This window comes from Panthera pardus, unplaced genomic scaffold, assembly GCF_024362965.1.
Source record: "Panthera pardus isolate Hobbes unplaced genomic scaffold, ASM2436296v1 HiC_scaffold_7, whole genome shotgun sequence".
Classification (NCBI taxonomy): domain Eukaryota; kingdom Metazoa; phylum Chordata; class Mammalia; order Carnivora; family Felidae; genus Panthera; species Panthera pardus.
Window position 1 is genome coordinate 43,644,841 of NW_026527002.1, and position 23,184 is coordinate 43,668,024.

At 40.9% G+C, this 23,184-nt stretch overlaps 1 protein-coding gene across 1 annotated transcript in view; it reads left to right on the top strand.

Annotated features, from left to right (window-relative positions):
* The window catches only part of LAPTM4B (lysosomal protein transmembrane 4 beta), a 77,471-nt gene that overhangs the window by 23,796 nt on the left and 30,491 nt on the right, over nucleotides 1-23,184 (top strand). Inside the window, exon 2 of the mRNA XM_019468044.2 lies at nucleotides 7,002-7,113. Coding sequence (XP_019323589.2) covers nucleotides 7,002-7,113 — 112 coding nt within the window. The remainder of the gene's footprint in view (nucleotides 1-7,001; nucleotides 7,114-23,184) is intronic.

Consider the following 23,184-nt stretch of genomic DNA (forward strand, 5'->3'; position numbering starts at 1 on the left):
TTTCTTTATTTAAAACAAATTTTTTTTTAATGTTTATTTATTTTTGAGAGACAGACACACAGAGTGCAAGCAGGGGAGGGGCAGAGGGAGAGAGAGACAGAATCTGAAGCGGGCTCCAGGCTCTGAGCTGTCAGCACAGAGCCCCATGCGGGGCTCAAACCCACAAACTGTGAGATCATGACCTGAGCTGAGGTCAGATGCTTAACCGACTGAACCAACCAGGTGTCTCATCATAGTTCACTTTAAAGCACATGCTCATTAACTTCTATATCAAGAGTACTTATGTTTCTGTTGTCTGTTGTTTGTTTGTTTTAGTAAAACAAGTGGGTATTTTATTGGATTTTCTGGTTTCTATTCTGAGAGTTTTGTCTTTCCTGTTTGCTGTATTCTGGACATTGCATTTGAAAAATTAAAAAAATAATTCAAGGCATAGGATGATCTCTTTCTCCTCCAGGATTTTAATAGCTTTTATTAGGGGTCTAGCAACTGGGGATTGCCTTTATCCAGTTTCAAGACTCAGATGCTGCAAAGCTGGGCTGTGTCCCTCTAAAGGCTCGTCTTCTTCCGGTGTACCTTCCTCCAGTGGTGACCCTGCAGGGTCTTAGGGCAAAGCCCTGGGGAATCTGCCCCCACCCCCACCCCCACCCGGCAGCCTCTTGATGCCCTGGCGCAGCAAGGCTGTCAGGGGTGCTGCTTCAGCTCTTAGCTCTTATCCGTCTTTTCCAGAATCGACAAATGCCCCTGGGGTATTTCTGCCTTTTCCTGGATTTTGGACCAGTAATTCTCATTGCCTTATTAGCTGCCACGCCTTCTCACATACGTGGGTATTTTGTTCAGATTTCCTAGTTGTCCTCAGAGGGACATTGGTTTGTATTACCTGGTTCACCATTATTGGAAGTGGCAGATTCCTTATTTATTGTTATTTCACTATGACATTTCTCCTCCAAAATACCTATTTCCAAGATTTGACTTGAATGCCCAGCCAGATTTACTTGTCATTGGTCAGTTTCTTTCGTTAACTGTTTTTTAGAGAAGCAAGTTCAATAATAATATTTTGTAACATAGTTTATATTAAAAATATTTTTGAAGTTTTAAATAATTGTCTCTAACTCTAAAAGCAGTATATGCTGATGTTAGACACTCTGGAAAATATGAAAAAAAGTAGAATGAAAATTAAAGGTACACGTCATCTACAAACCTACTACCTGGTTTGTGTGTAAGTTACATTGTACACTTTTGCGTTCTTGGTCTGTGATTTATACTTGTGAACATATCACACATATAAATAATAGAATTGGAATCATATAACATTTTTATACTGTAGTTTTCATTTAACATACTATAAACATTTCTTATTGTTAACTTTTTTCAAAATACAGGTTTTTATCCTTAGGATTCTGTTATTTTGTAGTAATATTATTAAGCCCTTCTCCTATTTCTTTTTTTAATTTTTTTATTTTTTTAATGTTTCTTTATTTTTGAGAGACAGAGAAAGAGACAGAGACAGAGTGCAAGGAGGGGAGGAGCAGAGAGAGGGAGGCACAGAATCCAAAGCAGGCTCCAGGCCCCGAGCTGTCAGCATGGAGCCCGATGCAGGGCTTGACCTCATGAATCATGAGATCATGACCTGAGCTGAAGTTGGACGCTTGACCCATGGAGCCACCCAGGTGCCCCGCCCTTCTCCTACTTCTGTTTCAAGTTTTCATTATAGATAAATCTGCACAACAGTCATTTTTGGACACCACTTTTGTGCAAATTTTTTTTTAAATTTTTTTACATTTATTTGTTTTTGAGAGACAGAGAGAGATAGATAGAGCACAAGTAGGGGAGGGGCAGAGAGAGAGGGAGACACAGAATCCGAAGCAGGCTCCAGGCTCCGAGCTGTCAGCACAGAGCCTGACGCGGGGCTCGAACCCATGAGCTGTGAGATCATGACCTGAGCTGAAGTCGGTCGCTCAACTGACGGAGCCACCCAAGCGCCCCTTTTTGTGCAAATTTTTGGCGGTTGTGTAATTATTATTACCTCAGTGGGCTGGCGTGTTATTAAGGTGCTTTTATCGATGCTTTTAAAAAATGAGCTGATAATTACATTTAACATTTTCAGTGATTCAAACTACAGATATCACTGTTCACTTAGGATCTGAAAAATGATTTAAGGGTAGAAGCACTTTGGATCCCTGGAGAATATACAAGGGCCTGACTACTTAAGTAATTGGACAGAAGTTGAGTTTATTAACATATGGAAGTAATCATTGTCAAGAACAAGGAAAAAATGTGTGATACCCCAGGAACACTTTGTCAATAGAATGGGAACAGTTTGTATATGACCTACCAAAACAGACGAAGTCCAAAGGAGGTGAGCATTAGCTGAACAAGATTACAAATATGCCCACTCTTTCTTTTACATTTAGCTCAGCTGTGGTCATTGCATCATCTGCTCCTGGAAAGTCTTATCATCTTCTTGGTTCTCATTTCTGGTGACATTTCATTCTTGGTCAGAACTGACGATTGGATAACTTCCATTTTCTCTCTTAGAGGAAGTCCTTCTTATCAGGTGTTCTTAGGGCTTTGACTTAATTCGGCCTTTTCCAGCTGATTCTGCGTAGTAACTACCATGGCTAGTCCTTCCCCGGCCCTTTGCACAGACCTCGGTCCTCACGGATCACCCTGTCACCCTACTCTATTCACTATATATACCACCCACGGCATGCCACATTCCTGTCGGCAGTTGAGGTTTTAGGACACAGTAAATATGTGTCATCACACGTTTTTGTTATGAAAATTTCACCATGTGATGAAAAGAACACAACGGTGACTGGTCATAATGACCTTCCCATCACATTTTTGTTTTATCTGTGTCTCTTCTCCCTGGACTGTCTCGTGAAGAACTAGGGCAGCTGGCAGGGCATTCGGCCCCAGGACTGTGGTCTGTGGCTGGGGAACAGAGAGAAGAGCCACAGGGCTGGCGGTACAGAGGAGATGATGACAGTGTGCAGAGAGCCGCAGGCACAGCCAGGAATCGGACCCAGGGCCTGCCGTGGAGCAAGAAGAACACTGAACCAGGAGCCAGAACTCAGCTGTCAGGAATGACGTGAGCCGGAGCGAGCAGGAGCACCAGTAAGACTAGGCATCAGGCGGTCAGAACAAAACTGAGGGCAGGCCTGAACACCAAAGGTAGAATAAAAAGAGAGGGGCAGATGGACAAGCTAACAACGTGATTCTTTGGACATCCTGGAAATTCTTTCCAGTTCAACGTCTCTAAAAGCAGCCTCATCTTAGTCCCTCTGTGATCTCCCCTCTTATTTCTGGTAATAACAAGATACATCCCGTCACCCAGCCTTGAAATCTCCGATCTGGTTTGTGTCCCTTTGTCTTTGCATTTAGTCACTTCCTGTCTCTAGTGATGATGCTGCCTCCACGTGGCAAGGCCTTGTGGTTCCAACCATGGCTCTTCCACTCTAGGACCTGAGGAAAGGTCCCATAACCTCTGAAAGTAACGTGTAAGACCAGAGTCTCAGCGCTGTCTTGAAAATTAGAGGGAAGTGGAGAAAACCTTGGTTTCCCCTCAGCAGACCTTTGCACTGCTGTCCAGATCCGGAGCCTGCCTCCTGCCTAGCCTCCCTGCCTCTTCCAGCTTGATCTTCCTAATAACATGGCTCTAATCATGTCTCATCCCAGCTTATGAGCTATTCATTAGCTATTAGCTTGAAGCCCCAGCTTCCTGTCCTGCCCCTGAGGACTCTTCACCATCCGGCCCCAACCTGCATTTCTCTTCTCATTCCCTTATACTTACCCTTCGTGTGCTGTGTTCAGTCACATCTAACTACTTGCTATATTCAGTACAGGCCCCATCCCAGTGGCCCTACTCAGACTTGAACGTGTTCTTTTCCACACCGCTCAGTTTCCAAAATCTTCCCATCTTTCCAGCCCCTGTCCAAGTGTTCCCATCTCTGCTGTACCTCCCCATGACCTCAGTCTCAGCCTCAAGTTTCAGTAATACCTTTCTCCAAACTTCCATTAGTCTTTCTCTGAACTCTTGGCATGCTTACTGCTGTATGCTTTGTGTTATTTGGGCACATGACTTACTTAGCCCTGTATTCGGAGTCCTGGAGAATCCTTGCTAAGCACTTAGCACAGTGCCTACCTGTTGCTGCAGTTAGTAAATGTATTGTGATAAGTAAACTAGGCATGGGGATAATAACAAGCTGATTAAGAGCTGACAGTTGTTTTCTCCACTGAGTATTCTTAGCTCCCTTGGCAAGCATCAGTTGACCATATATGCATGAGTCTTTTCTGGGCTCTCAATTCTGTTCCATTGGTCCATGTGTCTGTTTTATGCCAGTGCTGCACTGTTTTGATTAGTATGAATTTTGTAATAAAATCTGAAATCAGAAAAAAAAAACCCCAGAGAATTGACAGATGCGTCGGAACTATAAGGACAGGGAAGCCACGGCGTAGCACTGGTTCAGATCTGGCAGCCAGGCAATATTCCATGCTAGCCAGGAGCTTTTATGTGGGTCCCATGGAGGTGCGAAGAGGTAAGTGAACTAACATGAGTGGCCATTGTATGCCAGTCACCCTTCTAGATGTTTTACATGATTTACTTATTTGAACCCCAGCCAGGTCACTGTCTTCCCTTTCTTAATATTCTTCATGGGCTTCTTGTTATGCTTAGAATAAAATCCAAACTCTCTTAACACAAGCCCCATGGAATCTCTAAACGTGGCCTGCATTACCTTAACCAGACACTGCACTGCCTCTCACTCTGCCATCATCTGCTCTTACCCTCCCTACTCTACCATTAGGTTAAAGCTTTGCCCATGAATCTCAGAGTTCCCTTTTCAACCTTAAAACCGACCCATTGTGGTAACAGTGACTATGCTGTCTTCGTGTGGTGCTTTGCTTTTTCAAACTACATTCTTAGGTTGTTTCATCTGATCTTACTTCAGCCCATAATCTTTGGGCTGCCTTTTTCAAAGACAAGAGTATAGAGGGAACGAAATGCCAGCAAAACTTGACAGTTTATCAAGGAACATCCTTGCCAAACATCACATGCCAGTTGTGGGACAAACTCATACCTTCCTTTAAGCTTTAGATGTGTTCTGAAAAGCTTTGTTCAAATAGAGTTTGGCTAAACACACTCTCCTTAAAATGTGCTAAGAAGTTTCTTGGATCTTTGAAGAGAAATAAGTGGTTCTAATAACCACTGTGGGGAGGATAATTGGATAGCAATAGGACTGAGAGTGACTTTTCACTATATACCCTTTTGTGCCTTAAAAATTTTTTTAACCATGTGCTTGTCAAAAAACAATCAGACCATATGAGATGATTTGGAACAAAGAGGAAGAAAAAGAATTATTCCAAATCCTACAATAATCCTAAAACAACCACCTTGGGATTGCCATTGAAAAATGAATTCTGGGGGCACCTGGGTGGCTCAGTAGGTTAAGTATCCAACTTCAGCTCAGGTCATGATCTCATGGTTCACAGGTTTGAGCCCCGTGTCGGGCTCTGTGCTGGCAGCTTAGAGACTGGAGCCTGCTTCGTGGATTCAGTCTCCCTCTCTCTCAGCCCCTCCCTTGCTCGTAACTCTGTCTCTCATAAATAAATAAAAATAAGTAAGGAAAGAAAGAAAAAGAAAGAAAGAAAGAAAGAAAGAAAGAAAGAAAGAAAGAAAGAAAGAAAAAGAAAAATGGATTCTGGAGTGCATGTTTTATAGAGCAGACAACCTAACCCTCCCTTTGAACCTCTTCTGTAAATAGGTATTCCAAATACGACTTTTATAGTAGGATATGCTTTTGTTTACTGTTGTTAGTAAAAGAATTTCCTTTATGTAATCTTCATGGTTGTTCATTTTTTTCCCTCCCCATTTGGACAAGAGTAATACACACAAAAAGGAGATAACAACCCAGTCTCATCTCAAGCCTCACCCAAGCTCTTAGCACACCTGCCCCTCTAGCCCCACCACAGTTGGTACACGTGTGTCGCATGCAGCAAGGATGGCCAGGAAGAATAAAGGAAGTGCAGATGTACAAGTAGAATGGTCAGAATTTCCCAGTTGGTCAGATGTGGGGGTAATGTAGATGGTAAGCTCAAAGATAATCAGGTTTCAAATATAAACAGGAGGCTTAGAGATTCCATTTTGGAATTAAAATTCCTGGATTCAGGTCTCATTTCTGCAGGTTGTTAGCTGCCTGATCTTCAGTAATGTTCTTAACTCACAGGCCTCGGTTTTCTCATCGATAACATGGGGATAATTTAGCGCCTATTTCACTAGCGTTATTGGACAGCTTAAGAGAGAGACTCCACATAAAGAAGTTAGCAAAGTGCCTGAATGTTTTCCCCTTTAATTATTAATGGTGATGCTGTTTTTAAAGATAGAGAACATAAAAAGAGGAGCAGAGATGGGAGATGGTGATTTCCATTTAGACAAGCTAAGTTTGGAGTACCTGAGGGCTATGTATTCTGCAGCATCCAGAAGGCAGAGATATGGGCCTGGGGTGGAAAGGGGCTCACCTGAGCTACAACAGGAGGAACCATCATGCCTCTCCCACTGTGACTTTGCATTCATTCTCTCTGTTCCCTACATGGTCTCAAAGCTCAGATCGTCTGACCCTGTGAAAATGTTTGATCACCTAGAAAGACCTGTGGTTGCTTATCACGGTGCACTTGGCTAACTGGAGAGTTTGTGTTTTTCCAACCCCGGGCATCAGGGCTGCTGTGTATGATTGTGTGTGTTGCTCACTGTTCTAGGATGCCAGCCCCAAGGTGGGCAAGGGGTGAAATCTGGCCGTTTGCTACGCCCAAGCCATGAGCCCTTGGCTATGGACTGGTGGTGCTTCTGGCTTGGGAATGTTAGCCTGCTCCCGCAGGGGGGCTACCTGTTGTTTGTTTCAATATTGTGAGCCTCTGTTGAAGTTGAATTCCATATGGTCAGTTTAAGTTCCTATTATAAGGACCATATCCTTGGGGCACTTAAATTTTTTTCTTTCTTATTGCAGATTATCAACGCTGTGGTACTGCTGATTCTGTTGAGCGCCCTGGCTGACCCAGACCAGTATCACTTTTCAAGTTCTGAGCTAGGAGGTGACTTTGAGTTCATGGATGATGCCAGTAAGTACATCAGATAGCAGTTGTAGATATTTTGGTACTTTCAAGGGCAGGGAATCCTGCTTCCAGTTCTTCCTGTTAAATTACAAATATTGATTCGTGGGCCATTTGAACTGATACTTCACTTTCTTTCCATCGTTACAAATCAGATCAACAAATATTTATGTGCTACATGTGCTCTGCCTCTGTTCTAGGTGTAAGAGTCTAAATAAAGTCTCTTGTTTTTTTCTTTTTTTTCTTCTTTACATTAACTTTCTCGTTTTTTAAATTAATGCTTTGTCCTGGTCTTTCTACCCTGGGCCTTTTGGCCTTTTTTAGAGGATGGGGAGTAAATGGCAGGAAACAAGGTCAAAAGGGTCATGCGTACCTCACTGTATCTTCTATTACTTTCTGTATTTCCCTGTCTTCTAGGAGATGATCATTTTCCATTCCAGAAACTGTGTTGCTCATTATTTAGTGGACTTAGGCCTTTCTCCAATAAATAGAAACATACACAGGGATGTGGGTGTGGGATAGGCCAGAAGGAGGCTAGGCACCCCAGTTCTAAGCTCATGGGCATCTTTTATAATTACAGTCACACTGTGTCCACACTAACTGAAAGGGGCAGTGCTGTGCATAATCCCAAACAAAAGATCATGCAAATTTAGTTCTCTTTGGCTTTGGAGAACTTTAAATGCATTAAAAAAAAATGCTGGGGCACAATGAGTAAGGTGGGGAGACAGTGACTCAAGATGCAGTTTTAGGGATAGACCGGGAACATTCGGAAGACGTTGAGGCTTGTGGGTTCTGTTCTCAGAGTGATAAAAATGCTTTTCAGTGGTTTTTAGTAATTCAGCAGTTATGTGCTGATGTGTGTTTTACGGAGATCCCTTTTGTCACTGAGTGGAGGGTGCATTTAGGAGATTGGTTTGCAGTGGGGCGAGGGGAGTGGGGGCGGTTCCCTGTGATCCAGACTGTACTGAGGATGAGGAAGAGGGTGGGTTTGGAGGTAGGATTGAGAGAACTTGCTGGTATGAATGAAGAAGGAAAGTGAGGAATCAAAGATGATCCCTGCTTTTCACCTTGAGTAAAAGAGCTGATATTCACTGGGGTGAGAGAGAGTCTGGGGTCAGGAGATAAGAACACACCTGGGGGTAGAGGACTTGACTTTGCTTTAAGTGACTCACCTGGGGGAGGGGACTTGACTTTGCTTTAAGTGACTCACCAGGGTCATTAAGAGTCTAGGCTCTGAAGCAGAAGGCTGACCGTGCCGTGTATTAAATGTTAGCATGGGCTAGTTACTACCTTTCTGTGTCTTCCATTCTTCCTTCTGAAAGAGTGGTGATCATAGTTGCCTCACGGGATCATTGCAGTGATTAAATCAATTAGTGCATGAAAAATGCTTAGAATGGGGTCTGGCCCATAATAAGTGCTCAGTATATTTTGCTGCTTTACTAGCGATTCTTATTTAGGTATATTACAGTTGAGACACGAGCTGTCTTAAAGTGCAGAGATTAAAAAGGTGGTTGGTTATGTGACCCTATAACCCAGAACTCAGATGTCTGGGCTGATACAAATTTGAGGACATCAGCCTAAAAATGGTATTTATGTTAAGGACATAGTAAAGAGAAAAGTAAAGTGGTCCTGGATTGAGCCCTGTAGGAGCCCCAACAGTAAATGTCAGAACATTATATTCTCCTGGGGTTTGGAACCTTCTCAGACTGAGACCTGCTCCTTCTCTCTATTTTGAATAACCCTGTTACTCTTATGGATTCTCCCAGAAAGGCTAATGAGTTCCATTAATATTAAATTAATATCTCTGCCTTCCTTCCCCTGAGCTAAAAGACTATGTAAGCTATAAATACAATGTTTGATTGACATTTAAAAACAAATGATCTTTTACCATTGCCAGTAGCGGGATTTCCTTTTCTAAGGTAATTGAGGTTAGAAAAAGAAGTGTTAAATGATATGGCTATTGTTCTCTCTGAATTAAACAGTAACACTATATGCCTTGTTCTAATTGCTCAAGACTAAGCTGGGTAATGAGTTTCTGACCGTATAGGCTTAATTTAGCTGTCTTCAAAGGCTTGCTGGTACTTAAGACTTTAAAATAGTAATTGTTCTCTAATGTCCTGGATATTAGTTCCAGTGCATTTGAGGTCTCGCTCATATTTCATATATTTGAAAAAAATGAATGAAGAGTTTGTAATTACGTTTAGGACTATCAGTCATTTAAATCTCATGGTTATAAAAAAGGTAGAGAAGAGTGGATATTCACTTGAGTGAATCTTTTTTTAACTTCTTTCCTCTTACATTTCCTTTTCATATGTTTTGATCTCCTTTTGAAAATAAGTTTGTAAGTAAAAGTTCACTGCGTTTGACAAGCCTTTGTATATTTAACTCACAAATAGTCCTGGAAATGGGTACAATCAATTGCTTTAAATTGTGCTTCAAAATTATGGAATATAGCAATTTTAAGTTGATACCTTTTTGGAATGGTGGTGGCCATCTGAAGATTTTATCCAGAAGGACAAAGCAGGAATAATGTTTCACTTTTCCTTATGATATTTTCCTAAAATGATCTGGTAGAAGATGTATTATTTAAATCAAAATGAGGCATATGGGAGAATCCACTGGGATAAAGAAAGAAAACATGAGGATTTCTCTTAAAAAAAAAAAATCTGGCCCTTTAACATTTGTATTTTTATATATATTTTATATAATGTAAAAGTATTAGTGATAATACATATTTATAATTTATGAATGTATATTTCTTATGTGACATGCCCATCCCCTCAATTGTCTCTACTAAGAATGAGTAAGGAACTGTCATTGATTAGAGGAAACAAAGGAGATACGGCTAAATGTAGTATGGGATTCTGGAACAGAAAAAGGACAGTAATAGGGGAAACAAGTGAAATTCACATAAGTTTTGTAGTTTATTATAGCATTATAGGAGTGTCAATTTCCTGGTTTTGATCATTACTCTGTTTTTGATCATAAATGGTTACTATTAGGGGAAGCAAGATGAAGGGTATATTTGAACTCTACTGTTTTGTTTTTAAAAAAATTTTTTTTTCTTAAACTTTGTTTATTTTTGAGAGAGAGAGCAGAGGAGGGGCAGAGAAAGAGGGAGACACAGAATCCAAAGCAGGCTCCAGGCTCTGAGCCATTAGCACAGAACCCAGTGCGGGCCTTGAACCCACAGATTGTGAGATGATGACCTGAGTCAAAGTCGGATGCTTAACTGACTAAGCCACCCAGGAGCCCTGAACTTTCTACCGTTCTTGTAACTTTCCTATAAGTCTAAAATAATTTCAGAATGATTATAATCTATTGATTTAGAGGACTGAAGGATAATGATTGAAAAGCATGTATGTGTAGCACACTATATTAGACACTCATAACTTATTTTGGGTAGAAGTAGGCTTTGTAGCATTTCATTTTATTTGTGAAATTTTAGTGGATTGGCAAAGAACTGTGACTGGAAGTGTCAGGACTGTGCAGAGTGTCAAACAACAGATCATTCAAATTAATTTCTGATTAATTTTGCAGCAGATTGGTCTTTCTAGTCAAACTTAGTTTTATTTACCAAATGGACACACCTGGCCTAAGGAAGGAAATGGCCATAAAACTAATCAAGAATGGATGGTTACCACATATGGCCATCTGATTTAGGATAAAGACACCACTGCACTTACTGGAGAAAGGATGAGCGTTTTGATAAATGTCCTGAGTGTAATCAATCAGGGGAAAACGGGTACTTCACGAAAGAAGATATCCATATGACCAATAAGCATATGAAAATACTCTCTGCTTTATCAGTTGTAAAGGAAATGCCAGTTACAAGCACAGCAGTGAATCACTGCACCCCTCCAAAATGGCCAACATTAACAGAACTGATAATACCACCTGTCCATCAGGATGTGGGAGTATTGGAGCTCCCAGGATGTTTCTGGGAGTGTAAATCATACAACCACTTGGGGAAAACTAAAGCTGAACATACATCTATCTACTCTGTGACCCTATAGTTCCATTCTTAGATCTGTACCTTGCAGAAAATAATGCTTGTGTCCATCATAAGCCATTTATAAAAATGGTCATAGTGGCTTTATTTATAATAGCCAAAAATTGGAAACAGTCCAGATTCCCGCCAATGGTAGAATGGACAGAAACGGAGTGATCAGAGATGAAACAATACAAGCAAAAGGAGTGATGGGGATTCACTATACTTTTCTGGGTGTTTGAAAGTTTTGATTAAAAAAAACTAAGAAATGGAAAAAAAAAGAACAATCAACTAGGGCTTTCCATATGGCTCTTGGCACCACAGTGTAGAGCTCTCCTTGCCCTGTCATTTGGAAAGGGCCCCAGGCTGCCTACCTGCTGTCTGTTCACATACCCCAATACAGGCTTGGCAGTCAGTCTACACAGCTTGTCCACTTGTGCATAAAGATCCCAACAGTCTTGAGGAAATAGACCTGCATGTGCAACAGCAGGGGAAGCCGGCCCATAGGAACCATCCTAGCCCTTTATTTTCATCTATCCACCTTCCCAGTCTCTTATCTATGTATTTATCTTTTACATCACATGACTCAAAGGGTTGCATATTCTATGCTTTGACTATATCTCGCTTATTTTTTTAGTGTTTATTATTTGTTTTTGAGAGAGGGAGAGGCTGCGTGAGTGGGGGAGGGGCAGAGAGAGAGGGAGAAAGAATCCCAAGCATGGGGACGTGGGGCTTGATCCCATGAACTATGAGATCACAACCTGAGCCAAAATCGAGAGTTGGACGCTTAACCAATTGAGTCCGCCCCTTGCTTTTTTTTGCTTTTTTTTTTTTTTTTAAGGCTACTTCCAACGAATATTTTCAAGAAGACCTTTTGTAATGATGTAGTTGTAAGAAGACCACTAGGGATTATGAAGGGACGTGGAAAATCAAGGCCAGCTATTGTTATCCCTAAACCTGAAGGAGGGGTAGGTAGGAGGCTGTGGTTACTGGAGTTGGGAATGAGAGACTCCTACAGGGTTAACCTCCTCATTAGGAACAGTGACCTCAGGTCTAGGCCCACGGCCAACCCAAGGCAACATCACCTTCCCTCTGATCTCCTGTCTAGGCTTCTCGTTGACTGAACTCCACAAAAGCCAGAGGGTAAGGGAGGCTGTTGATGAACCATGCACGTCTGCCTTCTGGGGCAGAGAACGGACTGGATGGTGAAAGGCGAGTGGAAGACTTCTGGTAGAGTCATTCACCTTCGTACCTGGTTGTTCCTCTTAACCAAACTACTTTGCTGGGTGCGCATTTCTCCCCTTTGCCTACAATAATAAAGAACTTTGCCAGGTGTCTTTTTAAAATTGGATACGTGAAGCCTATAGGTTCCCTGGATTCATTTCAGGTCCCAGCTTGGCCAGAGGCTGAGTAGGAACTAAGTTAGCTCAAGCATCCAGTGTTCTTCCTTTTGTGTTCTTTTCTTACCTGTAACTTCTCTGATGACGCATTTTGTTGTTGGCTGTTGTTTGCATTTTAATGTGTTTGAAATCAGGATGTGATTTACCATGCAGCATGGATTTAGTGTGAAGATCTTGTTTTTTCTCCAAATCTTTATTTTGAAAAAATTCAAACCTTTCAGAGAAGTTTTATGGACAGTGAAGATCCATCTTGCTTTTTCTTTTTTTATTTAAGTTTATTTATTTTAAGAGAGAGAAGGAGGGGCAGAGAGAGAGAGAGAGAGAGAGAGAGAGAGAGAGAGAATCCTAAGCAGGCTCCACACTGTTAGCACAGAGCCCAGTGTGGGGCTCGAACCCACAAACCATGAGATCATGACGTGAGCCAAAACCAAGAGTCAGACCCACTGAACCACCCAGGTGCCCCATCTTGCCTTTTTCATTAATAATAATTTGGAGTTTTTCATTCTTTATAGAATTATCTCTTACTAAATAGCGAATAGGTATAAAACAGTATTTACAAAATACCAAACAATGGTACAAGTACTTATGTACTCATCACTCGATTTAAGACACTGAATTTTAGCTTACTTTCGAAAGAGCACTATGTGTCCCATCCTGATGGCATGTTCTTTCCTCTGATCTCAGAACTAGCCTTTCTGCTGAATGGTTGATCATTCCTTTGTGTTTCTTTATAGATGTCCACATAGATTTGTGTCACTAATTGATCTGTTGTTTAATTTTCATGCTAATAAGCTTTATAGAATAGATTCATGCAGTATGCCTACTTCTGAGACTTGTTTTTTCAGTTTTACTGTGCTGATGAGAAAGGTATTCGGACACTTGTTAAAGATGGTAAGGAAGACTTTACCCAAGAGGAGTTTTGCAGTAGGCAAGAGGTCAGACTCAACTACCTCTCCAGCAAGGACAGGTGGAGCATTGTCACCAAGGAGCAGGTGGGGGGTCAGTGGATGGAAAATTACTGAGAGGAAACATCAAAGCTGGGGAGATTCTTGCTAGACAACTCTAGACAACTCAACAGGATTCTTGCTGAAAGCAGACCAGCATGGCAAATTACAGAGGCTGGGGGATAAGGAAATTTGATCAGATTATCAGGGTGATCAGATACTGAGGAGAGGGGTTTTTAGTAAGCTGACTCAGTAGGATTCTTGCCAAAACCAGACTAAATGGGCCATGGGCAGGACCCAAGGTGTTTGGTTGGAGGAGAGAGTCGTTGTTATGTGTCTACATGTACCTGGGGAGACCTTTCTGCTAGCAGCACCCAGTTGCAAGAGAGTCTGGGAAATTCAGGTTTTTAGCTTTCTAGCCTCTGTAGAATAGGCAGACACACTAGGTGGGAATGAACACTCAGTGCCAATTCCCCATGTCCTCAGCAAACATGCTTTAGTATATGGTGAACCTGACCCGGTCCTTCTTTTTCAGAAATCTTCTGACCATTTTTGCTTATTTATTTTTTCGCATCAGTTGTCCAGTTCTCAAGCAATCCTGTTGCGAATTTGTTAATTACAAATGTTAAACTTACAGATTAGTTTAGGGGGAAGTGATACCTTATATGTTGTATTTTGTCTAGTTACAACTGTTTAAAAAATGGCTTTATTGAGGTATAATTTATATACCATAAACTTACCGATTTTAAATGTACAAGTCAATGATTTTTGAATTTACAGAGATGTGTGCCATGTCTGTTAAATGTCTGATTACGGCTTACAACTTTCCAGTTAATACACATCTTCTTCAGCATCCATCAGTAATATTTCCAAAAATTTTCCATATAGATCATACATGTTTTTATTTTTTATTAAAAATTTTTAATTCCAGTATAGTTAACATACAGTGTTATATTAGTTTCAGGGGTACAATATAGTCATTCATCACTTCCATACAACACCCAGTGCTCATCCCAAGCATACTCCTTAATCCCTATCACCTGTTTCGCCCATCTCTCCACCCCCCCCGCCCCACCCCCCACCCCCCCATATCCATCAGCTTATTCTCTAGAGTTAAGAGTCTGTTTCTTGGTTTCTGTCTCTTTTTTATCTCCTTTGCTTGTTTTCTTAGCTTCCACATATGAGTGAAATCGTATGGTATTTGTCTTTCTCTGACTGATTTATTTCGCTTCGCATTATGCCTTTTGACTCCATCCATATTGTTGCAAATGGCAAGATCTTATTCTTTTTCATGGCCAAATAATAGTTTATGTATATGTATACACACACACACACACCACATCTTCATTATACATTCATCTATTGATGGACAGTTGGGCTGCTTCCATAATTTGAGTGTTGAACGCTCCAGTAAACATAAGGGTTTTGAATTAGTTTTTGTACTTTTGGGGTAAATATCCTGTAGTGTACTTACTGGATCATAGGGTAGTTCTATTTTTAACTTTTTGAGGAACCTTCATACTGTTTTCCAGAGTGGCTGCACCAGTTTGCACTCTCACCAGCACTATACGAGGGTTCCGTTTTCTCCACATCCTCACCAACACTTGTTTCTTGTGTTGTTGATTTTAGCCATTCTGACAGGTGCGAAGTGATATCTCACTGTAGTTTTGATTTGCATTTCCCTGATGAGTGATATAGAGCATCTTTTCATGTGTCTGTTGGCCATTTGTATGTCTTGTTTGGAGACATCTTTTCATGTCTTCTGCCCATTTTTACATTGGATTATTCATTTTTTGGGTGTTGAGGGTTTTTAAAAAAATTTTTTTAAGTTTACTTATTTATTTTTGAGAGAGAGACAGAGTGAGTGGGGGAGGGGCAGAGAGAGAGGGAGAGAGAGAAAATCCCAAGCAGGCTCCACACTGTCAGCACAGAGCCCAGTATGGGGCTTGAACCCACAAAGTGTGAGATCATGACCCAAGCCAACACCAAGAGTTGGACGCTTAACCGACTGAGTCACCCAGGTGCCCCAAGGTTTTTTTTTATATATAAAAATTTTTAACTTGATTCATTTATTTTGAGAGATAGAGTGAGTGGGGTAGGGCAGAGAGAGAGGGGGAGAGGGAGAATCCCAAGCAGGCTTTGCACTTTTCAGCGTGGGGCCTGATGTGGGGCTTGAACCCACAAACCGTGAGATCATGACCTGAGCCGAAATTAAGAGTCAGACGCTTAACCAGCTGAGGCACCCAAGCTCCCCTGGATGTTGAGTTTTATAAATTCCTTATGTATTTTGGGTACTAATCCTTTATTGGATATGTCATTTGCAAATATCTTCTCCAATTCAGTAGGTTGCCTTTTAGTTTTGTTGTTTCCTTCACTGTGTAGAAACTTCTTTATTTTATAAGAATTTCATACAAATGTTAGGATTATTCATTCTAGGTCTGTGAAAAATGCTGTTGGTATTTTGATAGGGATTGCATTAAATCTATAGATCATTCATGTTTTTAATTAAATTTCTTTTATTTCCTTCTCACAGTCTAGTCATGACATCTTGGTTCTCCAGTGAACATAATCACTAATCACACAAAAAAATGTAAATGCTGTTTATTGCTTTTTCTGTTTTTATATAGAGACTTAACTATATCAGTATACATCTCAATATAAGCATGTAGCTGGCAGGAACCAATTTCCTTATCTTAGATTCTGTGAACTTGACATTTTAAGTAAGTTTACTGAATTAATTAGTCCTTCCTAACTTTTTTATGGCTCATTTTATTATTATTATCTTAAAGTGTATTTATTTCCTTTGAGAGAGGAGAGCTCATGAGCACAGGGGAGGGGGAGAGGGAATCCCAAGCAGGCTTCGCACTGTCAGCACAGAGCCCAACGCGGGGCTCGAACTAACAAACTGTGAGATCATGACCTGAGCTGAAAATCAAGAGTTAGAAGCTTAACCGACTGAGCCACCGTAGTGCTCTGTGAATTATAGCTCAGTTTAAAAAAAAAAAAAAAAAAAAAAAAAAAAAAAAAAATATATATATATATATATATATATATATATACACACACACACACACACACATATATATGAAAACAACCCAGCCCAAATAACCATTTCCTCCAAAAAATTCTTTTTTCCCCTTGTCTAAAAGTAATCCTGCCCCTCTGACCTCCCTTAGCTCTTCATCAACGAACTCCTCTTGGATTGTTCCTTCCCTTCCCAGTTCTGATGCTCAACATCAGAACAGAGGTTATGTCCTGATGGTGTCCTCACAGTGTTTATCCCATATTACACACCTATTGAGTGTTTATGAAATAAATTTTGAGTTTAAGAATAAAGCTGTAAATTAGCATGTTGCCCAAAAACTCTTCTGTCTGAATGTACTTCAATAAAAAGTTGCAAACAGTTGTCACACATTTATACAAAAAGTGTGTTAGAACCTTCCGTTTTAATGAAATAAAACTAGTGCCTTATTGTTTCTTCTTCCCCAAACTTTCAACCTCAGAACATGGGACCCCATAGTAGGGACTTGAACCTGGGTGGTTAGGGCTTTATATTTTGCTTTCAGTAGGTCATATTGTTGCTGTGAATCCATCTGAAAATAGTTCTTCTCTAGACCTAAGGGGTGAGAATATACTCCACAGAGTGTCTGTTTTCATAAATTGCGGTGCCAGGAATGTGGCCAAAATGACAGAAACTTGAGACGTGGCAGTGACTTATGACTAAAGAAGTAAGATGGGTACATGAATGAAGTAGTTATCTAGCTAGCTCCAAGTTTTATGGGAAGGAAAGAAACCCAAGAAATATAAGGGAAAGTGGAATTAGAATATTTATTTAAAAATATATTTTTATAATGTTTGTTTATTTTTGAGAGAGACACAGAGCATGAGCAGGGCAGGGGGCCGAGAGAGGGAGACAGAGTCCGAAGCAGGCTCCAGGCTCCAGGCTGTCAGCACAGAGCCTGACGCCGGGCTCGAACCCACCAACCATGAGATCATGACCTGAGCCGAAGTCGGATGCTTAACTGACGAGCCACCCAGGCGCCCCATAGAAATTGAATATTTAAACAAAGACATTTCATGAAATCAAGGCCACTAAAAAAAAAATGAAAGAAATGATTTGAATCATTATATGAAAACACACATATACACGCACACCTACATACACCTTTTTTGTATCATAGGCTAGCATAATAATGTTGAAAGAGAAATAAATTGGGGAAGTTGTTTGCAACATTTATGATAGACAAAAAGGTAATATTCTTAATATATTGCAAATTGTGTCAGGCAGAACACTTTCAGTTACAAGAGATTGAAACCAACTCAAATAGGAAAAAAGCAAGAGGTTTGGGTGATTAAGAAAAATATTAGTCTCACCAATAATAGAAAGAAAATCAGAAAAAAATAGAGACGCATTTCTTTTTTTTTTTTTAATTTTTTTTTTTAACGTTTATTTATTTTTGAGACAGAGAGAGACAGAGCATGAACGGGAGAGGGTCACAGAGAGAGGGAGACACAGAATCTGAAACAGGCTCCAGGCTCTGAGCTGTCAGCACAGAGCCCGATGCGGGGCTCGAACTCACGGAGTGCGAGATCATGACCTGAGCCGAAGCCGGACGATTAACCAACCAAGCCACCCAGGCGCCCCAAGACGCATTTCATAGAACTCCGTTATATGCCTTTTTTACTTCAGTGATTGACTATCAGAAAACATTATCTAATTATGCCATTTGTGGCCTGTGGTATAGCTTTTCTTAGGATCCTTTTCAAATTAGAGCTGCATTATTGAGGCAGGACGTTAATTTAGGGAACAGTGTGAGGACAGTGTGTCTGACTGGGTTGCTACTAGGAAATAATGTGCCAAGAATAAGTAAAGGGTGGGGCACCTCGGTGGCTCAGTTGATTGAGCATCCCACTTGGGTGCAGGTCTTGATCTCATGGTTTGTGAGTTCAAGCCCCGTGTCGGGCTCTGTGCTAGCAGCTCAGAGCCTGGAGCCTGTTTTGGATTCTGTGTCTCACTCTCTGCCCCTCACTTGCTCATGCACGCTCTCTCTCTCTCTCTCTCTCTGTCTCTTTCAAAAATAAATATTAAAAAAAAATAATAAGTAAAGGGCATCCATCCCTGTCACCGACCAGTACTGTTACTAATTTTGAAAATCTGTACGTTGTTGTTGGAACTGTTTCCTCTTATCTCTGACGTCATTAAAAGGAATGAATTTTAATCCCTCAGAGTTACTCATGTCCACCAGGGTGCACTCACTACACACTCTGTCAGAGGAGCCAGCATGTGCTCCAGATTGCTAGGAGATAAAAGGCGTATTAGACTGCTTTGTCTTCTCTGCTCTGTGTTTTTATTTGATTTACACTTTGATTCTACCTAAGCTATTTCACATGCTTGTCATATATTCAGTCCGGTCGGTGTGGTTGGTATAATCATTTGTACGAACAGAATTTTGAAAATTTCCTCATCTCAAATTACCTTTTTTTTTTTTTTTATGGTAAGTAGTATCTCACTATGAATGGTAAAAGGATATTCTATGACTTTTCTCTTACTTTTGTGCTTTTTAAATTTCTCTATCTTTTTAACAAGGTTTTATTTATTTATTTTGAGAGAGAGAGAGAGAGAGAGAGAGAGAGAATCCCAAGCAGGCAGTGCAGAGCCCTACACAGGTCTCGATCCCACGAACCGTGAGATCATGACCTGAACTGAAATAAAGAGTTGGGCACTTAACTGACTGAGCCACCAGGCGCCCCTTTGCCCCTAATTTCTCTTCTTGGAGAAAGAGGTAAATGTAAACATTTTTTATAATTATATGAGATTTAGTTCTGGAGTTTCTTTTTACTTCAGAATAGGATATGCAGGCTATATTAGTGTTTTTTAGGTTATATTAATATTTAAAATGTTTGAATACAACCTTGAGTTTGTATACCTAGAGTCTCTTTTAAGATCTGTGAAGTAAAGAATACCCTATAAATGGGCTGGCTTCCATTAATTTTTTTTCTCATTATAAAATATGCTTGTACAGAATTTGGAAACCATCTCAGTAGACAAAGAAGAAAATAATAAACTTCTGCCTGAGTTCCGGTTTCAGAGATTGCTATAAATTCTCATAGGTTTTGCACATAGCAAGTACATACCGACGTCCAACTCCTTTTAGGGAGGCTGCATGGTTTTCCTCCCCAGCTGGGTAACATCCCGGCGAAGAGTATAGACTCATCCTTGGGGAGAATATCCCATCCACCGCTTACTAGCTGGGCAGCCTTGGGCAAGTGACTTGCCTTCTTCTAGTCATCTTTTTCTAAAATGCAATTATTAATAGTACTAACCTTTTAGGGTTGTCCTGAGGATTAACATAATAACACAGCGCCTACTTCACTGCGGAAAGAAAGCACACATATAAGTGGGGACCGTAAAAGCAGACAAGGGACGTTCCACGGTGGTCATAGCTTTATGTAGGAACGGAGAGCCTGATAACCCTCATGCTTCATATGCAAATGGCATGCTAGAATGCATCCACGTGGACTTACATATGTGTGTGTGTGAGAGACTTTCCCTTTGCTGTTAAGGAGTTAAGTCTCTCAGCTTTTGTTTTGCATATAAAATGCATTCAAGTTTATTCCCCTCACGATCCTACAAGAATACCGTAGGGCATACATGAACTTCCCTTATAGGTATCTCTTCCCTCATAAGAGGGAAAAGGTAAGCCAATTTAACATTAAAATTATAAACTACAAAATCTGTATGTATACTTTAAAGAAATTTTTAAGTACTGGCTAGTACTGGTCATCCTCTGAGGCTTTCATAACCGTATCTTTTTTCTTTTTTGAGAATGAAATGTTGAATTTATTCCACTACATCCATATAGATTAATCTCAGGAACCTTCATTTTAAAAATTTTAAATATGGCAGATGGTCTTTGTTGATATACCTGCGTTGCTGTCCTAGAATGTACTTTTATCCAATTCTTCTGTTTGTAAACCTCCTGCCTAAAATGTCCTCTCCTCTCTGAAGCTGAGGATGCGGAGAGGATGGTTCTAGAAGTGGGGTGTTTTCCTTTGGAGGATCACCTGTAGGAAGCAATTGGCCACATTGGTTCATTGGTCAGTATTGAAAGCTGAAGAGGAAGCATCAGTCTTAGCAGAGCCAGAGATTTGAAATCCAAGAGCAGGACTAGTCACAGTTCAGCCTTTTGGTGCAAATACTGTCTTAGCGAGTTTCATAACTTCTAAGCCTCGTTTTGCGGTCTGCTTGGTGGGAGCAATGTCGTCTCAGAGTTAAGAGGACTAAATGAGGTATGCATGAAATGCCTCAGAAACTGCCAGCACCATACAGATGCTTTACTGCATGGGTTTTTGCACCGTCTTAGCTAGTGAGAATCCCACAGTAGAACTGCTTTAGAAACCCAGTCATATGGGGGGGGCCCCTGGGTGGCTCAGTCGGTTGAGCATCCGACTTCGGCTCAGGTCATGATCTCACAGCTCTTGAGTTCAAACCCTGCGTCGGGCTCTGTGCTGACAGCTCGGAGCCAGGAGCCCGCTTTAGATTCCACGTCTCCCTCTCTCTGCCCCTAACCCACTCGCATTCTGTCTCTGTCTCTCTCAAAAATAAACATTAAAAAAAAATTAAAAAAAAAAGAAAGAAAGAAAGAAACCCAGTCATATGTACTAATCTGAATCTCTAGGGGTGTGGGACTCCTCAGTGACTCAGTTAAACGTCGACTTTGACTCAGGTCATGATCTGACAGTTCGTGGGTTTGAACCCTGCATCAGGCTCTGTGCTGACAGCTCAGAGCCTGGAGCCTGTTTCAGATTCTGTGTCTTCCTATCTCTCTGCCCCTCCCCTGCTCATCTTCTGTCTCTCTCTCTCTCTCTCTCTCTCTCTCTCAAAAATAAATAAACATTAAAAAAAATTAATCTGAATCTAAAGACATAATAACATGACCTCTTGAATAAATGTTCATTTAGTCCCTGCTGTGATATAGGCAGTGTTCTAGATCAGCACTGTTCAATAGAAAGAGAGTGCAAGCACATATGTAAGTTAAAATTTTCTGGGGGCCACACTTAAAAACGTAGACCCAGGTGAAATTAACTGTACTACTTTTTGTTTATTTTTTTAATCTTTATTTTTGTAATTTTTTAATATTTACAAGAAAGAGAAAGAAAGGGAGACAGATTGTGGGTGGGGGAGGGGCAGAGAGAGGGAGACACAGAATCCGAAGCAGGGTCCAGGCTCTGAGCTGTCAGCACAGAGCCCGATGCGGGGCTCGAACTTACGAGCCATGAGATCATGACCTGAGCCAAAGTTGGATGCTTAACCGACTGGTTTGTCTTATTTAACTCAGTATATCCAGAATATTTTAGCATGTAATCAGTATAAAAATGATTGAGATATTTTACATTCTTGTTTTTTTTTTCAAGTTTATTTATTTTGAGAGAGAGAGAGAGAGAGAGAGAGTACGAACAGGGGAGGGTTTGAGAGAGGAGAGGGAGAGAGAATCCCAAGCAGGCTCTACGCTGTCAGTGCAGAGTCTGACCTGGGGCTTGATCTCATGAGCCGTGAGATCGTGATCTGAGTCATAATTAAGAGTCAGACACTCAACTGACTAAGGCACCCAGGCACCCCAAGATATTTTACTTTTTTTTTTTTTTTTGTGTAGGTTCTTGAATTCTGGAGTATAGTTTAATCTTACAGCACATCTCACTTCAGACTGAGCACGTCACAGGTGCTCGGGGCCCACATGTGGCTAGTGGCTCCTGTGGTGGGCATCTGTCCCCTTCTATATGTTGGGGTTGCAGTAGTAAAGAAGATACAGAAAGTTCTTGCCCTCAGGAAGAGTCCTCTAGCAAAGAGAGACTGATAATACACAACAGGTATAAACAAGATCATAGTGATACGTGCTGTAAAGAAAACACGACATTGGTATGGGAGGAACTGGAAGTAGGATGAATACTCAGGGAAGAGCTGTTGGAGGTGTTGATGTTTGAGCTGAGGTGTGAATGATACAAAGGCAGAGCTAGTCCTATGGTACTGGGAGTGAAGGTGCCCCAGTCAGTGGGATCTACAGGTGCCAAGGCCCTACAGTAGGGTGTTCTCTCTGTACTTAGTGAACCGAGTGGTGTGGCTGGATTGTAGTACGTGAGAAAGTGTGAGGAGATTAGAGAGAGATTAGGCATGCTCTAGAAGAAATTACAGACATAAAGGCTATGATAAACTGAGATTTTATTTTAAATGAGAAGCCAGTGGAGGGTTTTAATGGGGGCATAAGACACACATGAGTTTATAAAATACATGTTAGGCACTCATGCTTAAAAAAATGCCTAATTTATTGTATATCTAATTCAGTGGACCAGATGACCAAATTTTTTTTTAAAAAATATCTGTAACGAAGATCGCTTTCCCATTTTCAAAATAAACTTACGCGTAAGTCAGTATGTTATCTGTAGACATTTTTATGATTCAGGGAGAACTTCTTTGGACACATTATGTCCATTAACTATCATCTTCTCAAATTCCTAAAGAGCTCCAAGTGGTTTACTTCGTATAAAGTTCTCACTTATAATTGGTTTATAAACAAAATGCCTTTGATGAGAGATGAAAAAAATGTTAAAACACGGGGTGCCTGGGTGGCTCAGTCAGTTAAGCGTCTGAGTCTTGATTTCGGCTCAGGTTATGATCTCATGGCTTATGAGTTCAAGTCCTACATTGGGCTCTGTGCTGACAGTGTGGAGCCTGCCTGGGATTCTCTCT